At 53.8% G+C, this 10,280-nt stretch overlaps 1 protein-coding gene across 1 annotated transcript; it reads left to right on the top strand.

The window, feature by feature from the left end:
- Positions 1–445: 445 nt before the first annotated feature.
- LOC139239028 (leucine-rich repeat-containing protein 15-like) lies at positions 446–9,473 on the top strand. The gene is made up of 3 exons (XM_070867531.1): positions 446–483; positions 601–622; positions 7,482–9,473. Exons 1-3 carry the CDS (start codon positions 446–448, stop codon positions 9,471–9,473), a joined length of 2,052 nt encoding a protein of 683 aa, XP_070723632.1.
- The last annotated feature ends 807 nt before the right edge of the window (positions 9,474–10,280 follow it).

The following is a 10,280-nucleotide window of genomic DNA, read 5'->3' as shown; positions in this document are numbered from 1 at the left end:
GTCTGCCTTATCGTCGCCTAACCAGTCTTTGGTTACAAAGCTTTGCTGGAGCCTTTCTATAAAGTCCTCCCAATTATCTCCAGCATTGTATTTTTCATCTGAGCCGTTGTTCGCCATTCTGTGGATTCTGTAATCCCGTAACTCGTCGCCACTGTAAAGTTCTGTCCCTGCAGTACAGATTCACACGAGGCACATGCTGAAGTCAAGGTCACTCAGGACCTGCACCTTTATTACACAGCTCTCGAATGCCACACTTGCCTGAGACCTGCCTTTATATACCTGTGTGTGGAACAGGTATGCAGTGTCTCCTGCAAGTGCACCCCTGGTGGTAAGGTAAGCTTGTGGTTACAGGTCATATCTAGTTACACTCGTGTATAGCATGGTAAGATACAGTTATGTACAGTAATGTGAGATACATGACATCACCTAGGTGGGCTATTTGACCATGGGGTGCGCTGCAGCTGAGGAAGAGCCCAAGGCGGGGTAAGGGAGGGGGGTGAAATTAGCTCAGCGCCCTGCCTGGGGGGCGATAACCTTTGCGGCAGGAAGGAAGTAGAGTGGCTAGATTGAGCGCTGCCCCGCCCCCTCGGGACACTAAAGCCGGCGGTCGGGGTGCAGCGCGGCCCAATGTCGAGGGCAGAGCCGCCGGGATCGCAGGCTCCGCTCCTTTCTTAAAGGGACAGGCCGTCGCTGCAGACTCTGCATGGAAACAATATCCCTCGTCGCCAACGGTAACCGCCATCCGCCGCGATCAGCCCCACGCTCTCCGGCAGAGGGCCGGGCTGGTCGATCGTGGCCGACGGAAACGCTGAAAAATTGACCTAATCGATTCAGAAACATCTCTCATCGAGGCACCCGTCATCCCCTTTAAATACCGCTCCCCAAACCACCCGCTGTAATATATTTGCTTCATGGGTTCTTTACTTAAGAATTCATAGCAACACATTGCTATTAAGAACTAGTTGGTTCATTAGCAAAGGTTTAACAATCACACTACACATTACCAGTTCATCCACCAGGCTCACAACCACCTGCCCCATCGTGGATGCCCCGAACCCAACTGGCCGGGATTTTATTGAGTCTTGTGAACGTCACGTGACTGGCTAAGCCACTCCCAACTCCACAGCTCCACAACTATTTTTGTGAACCCATAAATCAAGTGCTCCCTTGTTAAAGGGGGCACTAAAACCCACAAATTAAACAAATTAAACTCTAAACGTTAAACGGTCAAATTAAAATGTGGTTGCCGGGGGTGATGATGAACTCCAGTCCCTCCGGCGCCCACCTCTCGCGGAAGGCCGCGAGCGTACCGGTGGACACCGCGTGCTCCATCTCCGGGGACACCCTGGCTCGGATGTAAGCGCGGAAGAGAGGCAGGCAGTCGGGCTGAACGACCCCCTCGACAGCCCGCTGCCCGGGACGACACGCGGCGCAATGACCTCACGATCTCCGGACCACGGGAGATCCCGGCGCAAGCGAGGTTTCCTCCGCCGCAAACCGCTGTGGGAATTTCACGGGCGTCGGTGCTTCCCACTGCTCCCGGTCGCAAAGCTGCCAGCGTCCCGCTATCGACCCTCTGGAGGCGCTAATGGGAGGTGCAAAGAAGGACAATTTCTCCCCCCCACCCCCCACTCCCCCACACCCCGAGTGTTTAATCGCTGCTCAGTGCTGAGACGGGAGGGAATTCTAGAGTTTAGGACCTAGACATTTAAGGACACGACTTGTCCTTTGTTACCTCTAGACTTGACTATTCCAACGCACACCTGACCATCCTCCCACATTCTACCCTACATAAACTAGAGCTCATCCAAAAACTCGGCTGCCCCGTGTCCTAACTCGCACCGAGTCCCGCTCACCCATCACCCCCTGTGCCCCGTGTCCTAACTCACACCAAGTCCCGCTCACCCATCACCCCCTGTGCCCCGTGTCCTAACTCGCACCAAGTCCCGCTCACCCATCACCCCCTGTGCCCCGTGTCCTAACTCGCACCAAGTCCCGCTCACCCATCACCCCCTGTGCCCCATGTCCTAACTCGCACCAAGTCCCGCTCACCCATCACCCCCTGTGCCCCGTGTCCTAACGCGCACCGAGTCCCGCTCACCCATCACCCCATGTGCTCACCAACCTACATTGGCTCCCGGTCCGGCCAAGCTTCAAATTAAAAATTCTCATCCTCGTGTTCAAATCCCTCCTTAGCCCTCGTGCCTTCCTGTCTCTGTAATCTCCTCCAGCCCCACAGCACTCCCAGATCTCGGCCCGCCTCCAAATCTGGCCTCTTGCACATCCCGGATGTTTATCGCCCCACCCTTGGCGGCCGTGCCTTCAGCTGCCTGGGACCCTAAACTCTGGAATTTCCCCCCCAAAACCTCTCCGCCTCTCTCTCTTCCTTTAAGGCGCTCCTGAAAACCTGGGGGTGCTTGTACATGAAACACAAAAGGTTAGTACGCAGGTACACCAAGTGACCAGGAAGGCCAATGGAATCTTGGCCTTTATTGCTAAGGGGATGGAGTATAAAAGCACGGAAGTCTTGCTACAGCTATACTGGGTATTGGTGAGGCCTCACCTGGAATACTGCGTGCAGTTTTGGTTTCCATATTTACGAAAGGATATACGTGCTTTGGAGGCAGTTCAGAGAAGGTTCACTCGGTTGATTCCGGAGATGAGGGGGTTGACTTATGAGGAAAGGTTGAATAGGTTGGGTCTCTACTCCTTGGAATTCAGAAGAATGAGAGGTGATGTTATCGAAACGTATAAGATTATGAGGGGGCTTGACAAGGTGGATGCAGAGAGGATGTTTCCACTGATGGGGGAGACTAGAACTAGGGGGCATGGTCTTAGAATAAGGGGCCGCCCATTTAAAACTGAGATGAGGAGAAATTTCTTCTCTCAGAGGGTTGTAAATCTGTGGAACTCGCTGCCTCAGAGAGCTGTGGAAGCCGGGACATTGAATATATTTAAGACAGAAATAGACAGTTTCTTAACCGATAAGGGAGCGGGCAGGGAAGTGGAGCTGAGTCCATGATCGGATCAGCCATGATCGTATTAAATGGCGGAGCAGGCTCGAGGGGCTGTATGGCCGACTACTGCTCCTACTTCTTATGTTCTTATTGACCAACCTGTCCGCATATCTCCTAATGCGGTGAAATTTTGTCTGAAAATGCTCCTGTGAAGCGCCCTGGGACGAGTTACCATGTTAAAAGGCGCTACATAAATGCAAGTTGTTGCCGTGCCTGGAGCAGGTATCTGTCACGCACCTGACTGCTGAGTCACAGCCCGTGCGTGCGTGTCTTTCGAAGGAGAAAGATCACACAAGAAAGCAAACAGAGGTTGCGGCCACATCCTGCCCATTTCGAAGCAACGAGGAAGAAGAACGGACAAACTGTTCCTTCGTGCTCTGCACCATCCCCTTCAACCGAGCGCTTCAAACCTCCGGTCACAAACCGGGAGGGTGGACCGGATCAGCTGGGCGTAGCGCGGCGTCGTTTGTTGGAGAGTCACAGCCCGTGGGATCGCGCTAACCGGCTTTGGCCGCAGCCCCTCGGCCCAATCGCGGACTGGGAAGGAGCCCGTGAGTAAACGCCGCCGCGGTACGCAATCTATGCTCTTTTTTCCGGCGGAGAAAGGGGGCTGTTTCTGCGCCTGCACGCCTTTTCCCAAAGGCTGTCGGTCAAAGGGGCAGGCTTCAATACCGCTCTGCTGTCAGCCCTGTCTCAGCACTCTCTCTTCTCGCTCTCCGAGTCAGAGGTCGTGGGTTCGAGTCCCACTCCAGAGACTTGAGCACAAAAATCTAGGCTGACACTCCCAGTGCAGTGCTGAGGGAGCGCCGCACTGTCGGAGGGGCAGTGCTGAGGGAGCGTCGCACTGTCGGAGGGGCAGTGCTGAGGGAGCGCCGCACTGTCGGAGGGGCAGTGCTGAGGGAGCGCCGCACTGTCGGAGGGGCAGTGCTGAGGGAGCGCCGTACTGTCGGAGGGGCAGTGCTGAGGAAGCGCCGCTCTGTCGGAGGGGCAGTGCTGAGGGAGCGCCGTACTGTCGGAGGGGCAGTGCTGAGGGAGCGCCGCACTGTCGGAGGGGCAGTGCTGAGGGAGCGCCGTACTGTCGGAGGGGCAGTACTGAGGGAGCGCCACACTGTCGGAGGGGCAGTACTGAGGAGCGCCGCACTGTCGGAGGGGCAGTACTGAGGGAGCGCCGCACTGTCGGAGGGGCAGTGCTGAGGGAGTGCTGCATTGTCAGAGGTGCCGTCTTTCGGATGAGACGTTAAACCGAGGCCCCGTCTGCTCTCTCAGGTGGACGTAAAAGATCCCACGGCCACAATTTCGAAGAAGAGCAGGGGAGTTCTCCCCGGTGTCCTGGGGCCAATATTTATCCCTCAATCAACATAACAAAAAACAGATTATCTGGTCATTATCACACTGCTGTGTGTGGAATCTCAACGCTGCAAGTGTGAAGAAATCAGGCACATGCAGCGGAAGGAGCGTGCGGTAAATCAGTCTCACCCATCCTTTCCCCGACGACTATCTGTCCCACCTGTGACAGAGACTGTAATTCCCGTATTGGACTGTTCAGTCATCAAAGAACTCACTTTAGGAGTGGAAGCAAGTCTTCCTCGATTCCGAGGGACTGCCTATGATGATGAGGGCTGTCTGTGGGAGCCTCCCCATTGGGTTTATCAGTGACTGTCTTATATTGACGGCTCCTAGTTCTGGTCTCTCCCACAAGGGGAAACATCTTCTCTACGTCTACCCTATCGAAGCCTTTCATAATTTTAAAGGCCTCAATCAGGTCACCCCTCAGCCTTCTCTAGAGAAGACCCTCAGCTTGTTCAGCCTTTGCTGAGAGTTATAACCGCTCAGTTCTGGTACCAGCCTTGTCAATCCTCCTTTCAACCCCTCCAATGCCTCGATAGCCTTTTGGTAACGTGGAGACCAGGATTGCGTGTTCTAACCAAGGTTCGATATGAGTTTGACATAACTTCTCTACTTTTCAATGCTGTCCCTCTAGAAATGACCCCAGTGCTTGGCTTGCTATTTTATGGCCTCATTAACCTGCATCATTAGTTTTAGTATCTGTAAGCCCCAGATCCCTCTGCTCCTCTCCCCATTTAGACCCTTATTTTCCAAGGTTTGTCTCACCTTATTCTTCCCACCAAAATCCATCACCTCAAACTTATCTAACATAAGAAATAGGAGCAGGAGTCGGCCATTCGGCCCCTCGAGCCTGCTCCGCCATTCAACAAGATCATGGCTGACCTTCGACCTCAACTCCACTTCCCCGCCCGATCCCCATATCCCTCGATTCCCTTAATATCCAAAAATCTATCGATCCCAGCCTTGAATATACTCAACGACTGAGCCTCCACAACCCTCTGGGGCAGAGAATTCCAAAGATTCACCACCCTCCGAGTGAAGAAATTCCTCCTCATCTCAGTCCTAAATCTCTATTAAAATTCACTTCCCAATGACACGCCCATTCCGCCCGTCTATTAATCCCGGCCTGTATTGTGAGCGAGATCGAGAGCTCCCAGGCCGGTCACATGTGACGGATTCGGATCTCGCATCCCTTCATTCCCGCTACTGACCCCCCATGGTGCAAAATAATTTAAACCCCCTTACAGTGTCATCCCGTGGCTCAGTGGGCAGCACACTCGGCTCGGAGTCAGAAGGTTGTGGGTTCAAGTCCCCAGAGACTTGGTCACAAAAATCCAGCCTGACACTCCCAGTGCAGTGCTGAGGGAGTGCCGCACTGTCGGAGGGGCAGTGCTGAGGGAGTGCCGCACTGTCGGAGGGGCAGTGCTGAGGGAGCGCTGCACTGTTGGAGGGGCAGTGCTGAGGGAGCGCTGCACTGTTGGAGGGGCAATGCTGAGGGAATGCCGCACTGCGGGAGGGGCAGTACTGAGGGAGTGCTGCACCGACGGAGGTGCTGTCTTTCGGATGAGACGTTAAACCGAGGCCCCGTCTGCTCTCTCAGGTGGATGTAAAAGATCCCACGGTCACTATTTAGAAGAAGAGCAGGAGGAGTTATCCCCGGTGTCCTGGGGCCAATATTTATCCCTCAATCAACATAGCAAAAACAGATTATCTGGGTCATTATCACATTGCTGTTTGTGGGAGCTTGCTGTGCACAAATTGGCTGCCGCGTTTCCCACATTACAACAGTGACTACACTCCAAAAGTACTTCATTGAGACGTCCGGTGGCTGTGAAAGGCGCTATATAAATGCAAGTCTTTCTTTTCCTTCTTTTATATGTTTCGGTGTGGGGGCGGGGAGGGATAAGTTCAGGGGCAACTGTGATCTCCCCCCCCCCCACTCCCACTGCACTGTCCAATATTAAATGATGAGACTCACGATTGAACTGTCGGCGGGAGCCCATTATACTGTATCCCAGTTCAGAGTCAATGCCTTCTGAAAAAGCGGGGGGGGTGTGGGTGCAGGGGTGAAGAAACAAGTGGAGCAGGGGTAGGGGAAACATCTATAACAACAACGTGTATTTATATAGCGCCTTTAACATAGTAAAACATCCCAAGGTGCTTCACAGCAGTGTTTTAAGGCAAAACAGATAACTTTGACACCGAGCCGCATAAGGAGAAATTAGGGCAGGTGACCAAAAGCTTGGTCAAAGAGGTCGGTTTTAAGGAGCGTCTTGAAGGAGGAAAGAGAGGCGGAGAGGTTTAGGGAGGGAGTTCCAGAGCTTGGGGCCCAGGCAACAGAAGGCACGGCCACCGATGGTTGAGCGATTATAATCAGAGATGTTCAGGAGGGCAGAATTAGAGAAGTGCAGACATCTCGGGGGGGTTGTGGGGCTGGAGGAGATTACAGAGATAGGGAGGGGGCGAGGGCCATGGAGGGATTTGAAAACAAGGATGAGAATTTTGAAATCGAGGCGATGCTTAACCGGGAGCCGATATCATCATCATAGGCAGTCCCTCGGAATCGAGGAAGACTTGCTTCCACTCTAAAAGTGAGTCCTTAGGTGGCTGAACAGTCCAATACGAGAGCCACAGTCCCTGTCACAGGTGGGACAGACAGTGGTTGAGGGAAAGGGAGGGTGGGACTGGTTTGCCGCACGCTCCTTCCGCTGCCTGCGCTTGGTTTCTGCACGCTCTCGGCGACGAGACTCGAGGTGCTCAGCGCCCTCCCAGATGCTCTTCCTCCACTTAGGGCGGACTGGTCTTTGGCCAGGGACTCCCAGGTGCCGGTGGGGATGTTGCACTTTATCAGAGAGCCAATGTAGGTCAGCGAGCACAGAGGGAAATGCCGATGACAAGGGGACAAGGGGGCAGCTTACAGCAACACTGTCTACAATGTATTTATCTTTTACAGTAGCCTCCCGTCACACCATGAGGAAACTACGTGAGCTCCTCGCCGCCCTGGGACTGGTGCTCTGCTCGGTGAGACTCTGTTCTCCGGAAGACCTCTGCTCACCTTGCGAGTGCCCTGATCCTGCCCACAACATAATGTGGTGCATCGGTAAAAATCTGGGAAAGGTCCCGGAAGAGATCCCTCACACCATTCAGGAGATCTACTTGCAACACAATAACATCTCCGCCATCTTGCCAACGCACTTCCTGCAGGTCAGCGGCAGAGGCCGCAACATCACGCCCTCTGGAACGCCCCCCCACCAAAATCTTGTCACCCTGGACCTCAGCCACAACCATCTCACCTCTGTCCCAACCCAAGCATTAGCGGCCTTGACCCAACTGAACAACCTTTATCTGAACAGCAACCAGGTAGCCTCCTTGCCATCAGGTTGTCTACGCAACCTGACAAATCTTAAAAAGTTGCACCTCAGTAGCAATCGCCTTCAATTTCTGAATCCTGGCGCCTTTGCTGGACTTTCTGGGCTTGAGGTACTACGGCTGAGTTTGAATCAGATCACAACCATTGACCCCGGAGTCTTGGATGAGCTCGGTCAATTGGATTTGCTCCAACTCAATGGCAATCAGGTCTCGGTCGTCCAACCTGGAACGTTTAAGGAGTTAAAGAATCTTAGGCAGTTGTACCTCAGAAACAACGATATTCATTCCTTAGCCAAAGGCTCATTCGATGGTCTTGGCCAACTCCAGGTGCTGAGTCTTAGCAACAACAACATTCGCTTGGTGCCCCAAGAAGCTTTGGAGAACCTCAAAGCGTTGGAAGACCTTTACTTGAATAATAATCACATCAGCGAACTTCCTGGAAGATTTTTGCCCAAATTCGCCGAGCTTGCCAGACTGGACATGAGCAACAACGAACTCACAAGTGTGCCACAAGATGCCTTGCTTGGACTGACCAAGTTGAAACATCTGGACTTCAGCTTCAACAATCTCAGCACTCTCCCTCCCCGAGTGTTTCGCCAGCTTGCGAACCTGACCTTGCTGACCCTGTTCAACAACCACATCGACTGGCTACCTGGGTCGGTGTTTGACGGCCTCGTCAACCTGAGAGATCTACACTTGGACAACAACCGCATCTCTCAACTCCCGCAGGAGATATTTCGGGGGCAGTTGGAGCTGAAGGAGCTTCATCTGGATAACAATTGCCTCTCTGGCCTTCCCGAGGCGCTCCTGGCCAACCTGACCAATTTGAGAACCCTGTACCTCGACAACAACCAGCTGAGTGCTATCCCTGCCACCACCTTCCAGGGTCTAGGGCACCTAAGGCAGCTGCAACTGGACCAGAACCATCTCGTGTCTCTCCCCAACAAGGTCTTCGATGGCCTCGCGAACCTGCGGATCCTGCAGCTCAGCCACAACTGGCTTTCCGCCCTTCCCCTGGACCTCTTTGAGCACCTCGCCAATCTCAAGGAACTCCAACTCAGCAGCAATTCCTTCACCGCCTTCCCACAAGGACCCTTCAAGGAGTTGAAGAAGCTGAAGGAACTGCACTTGGACGGGAACTTTCTGATCACCGTGGAGCCGGACCTGTTCCAGGACCTGCACAAGTTGGAGGAACTTCACCTCCAGTTCAACCACCTCCTCTACCTGCCGGTTGGAGTCTTCTCCCATCTCCCGAAGCTGAAGAAGTTGCAGCTCCACAACAACTACCTCTCCACCTTGGCCCCCGACATCTTCCGGAAACAGCAGCAGCTGCGGGAGTTACACTTGGACAGAAACCACCTCGCCCACCTCCCGCCGGCCGTCTTCCGCAACCTGGCCCGCCTCGCCCTGCTCCACCTCAACTTCAACCGGCTCACCAGCCTCAGCGAGGGGCTCCTGGAACCCCTGGCCAGACTGGCACAGGTCCACCTGTACAGCAACCCCTGGGACTGCCGCTGCCCCTCCATCCGCTACCTCAGTCTCTGGCTGAGGAGACACCCCACCATCGTCCAGGGGTCAGTGGAGTGTCTGTCCGACCAATCCCCAGTGGCGGTGGAGATCACCTTCTCTTCTGCCCCTCCGCACTGCTCTTCAACCACTCGCCCGTCCTTGTCCCGTTTGCAAATCCTCTTCTCCCTCTCTTGCTGGCTTCTCCTCAGTATTAACCTCCCATTGGTCTAGATCCAACCCTATCGTCCTCCCAGATCTCTGCACTACACCAATTCTGCCCTCTTGCGCATTCCCTGATTTCCAGCGCTCCACCATCGGTGGCCGTGCCTTCAGCTGCCTGGGCCCCAAGCTCTGCAACTCCCTCCCTCAACCCCTCCGCCTCTCTCCGCCTCTCAATTCTCCAACCTCTTTGACCAAGCATTTGGCCAACTGTCTCCTTATGTGGCTCGTTATGAAATTTATGTTTGATAATCAACTCCTGTCAAGCGCCTTGGGACGTTTTACTACGTTAAAAGCGCTATATAAATGCAAGTTCAACGAATCATGGAATCATAGAAGTTTACAGCACGGAAGGAGGCCATTTCGGCCCATCATGTCCGCGCTGGCCGACCAAGAGCTACCCAGCCTAATCCCACTTTCCAGCTCTCGGTCCGTAGCCCTGTAGGTTACGGCACTTCAAGTGCACATCCAAGTACGTTTTAAATGTGGTGAGGGTTTCTGCATCTACCACCCTTTCAGGCAGCGAGTTCCGCCCCAGACCCCCACCGCCCTCTGGGTGAAGAAATTTCCCCTCAAATCCCCTCTAAACCTCCCCCCCAATTACTTTAATTCTATGCCCCCTGGTTGTTGACCCCTCTGCTAAGGGAAATAGGTCCGTTCTATCCACTCTATCTCAGCCCCTCATAATTGTATACACCTCAATTAAATCTCACCTCGGCCTCCTCTGTTCCAAGGAAAACAACACCAGCCTATCTAATCTTTCCTCATAGCTAAGGTTTTCCAGTCCTGGCAACATCCTGGTAAATCTCCTCTGCACCT

Source organism: Pristiophorus japonicus, chromosome 26 (assembly GCF_044704955.1).
Source record: "Pristiophorus japonicus isolate sPriJap1 chromosome 26, sPriJap1.hap1, whole genome shotgun sequence".
Classification (NCBI taxonomy): domain Eukaryota; kingdom Metazoa; phylum Chordata; class Chondrichthyes; family Pristiophoridae; genus Pristiophorus; species Pristiophorus japonicus.
This window is presented reverse-complemented; position numbering and strand designations above follow the sequence as displayed.

Excerpts from the sequence above, each read along its gene's own strand:
- LOC139239028 (XM_070867531.1), top strand. The coding sequence starts at position 446 with ATGGGGTGCGCTGCAGCTGAGGAAGAGCCCAAGGCGGG. Across the intron at positions 484-600 it reads GAGGAAGAGCCCAAGGCGGG|CCGGCGGTCGGGGTGCAGCG; the intron begins GTAAGGGAGGGG and ends GGGACACTAAAG. Across the intron at positions 623-7,481 it reads GGCGGTCGGGGTGCAGCGCG|GTCCCGGAAGAGATCCCTCA; the intron begins GCCCAATGTCGA and ends AATCTGGGAAAG.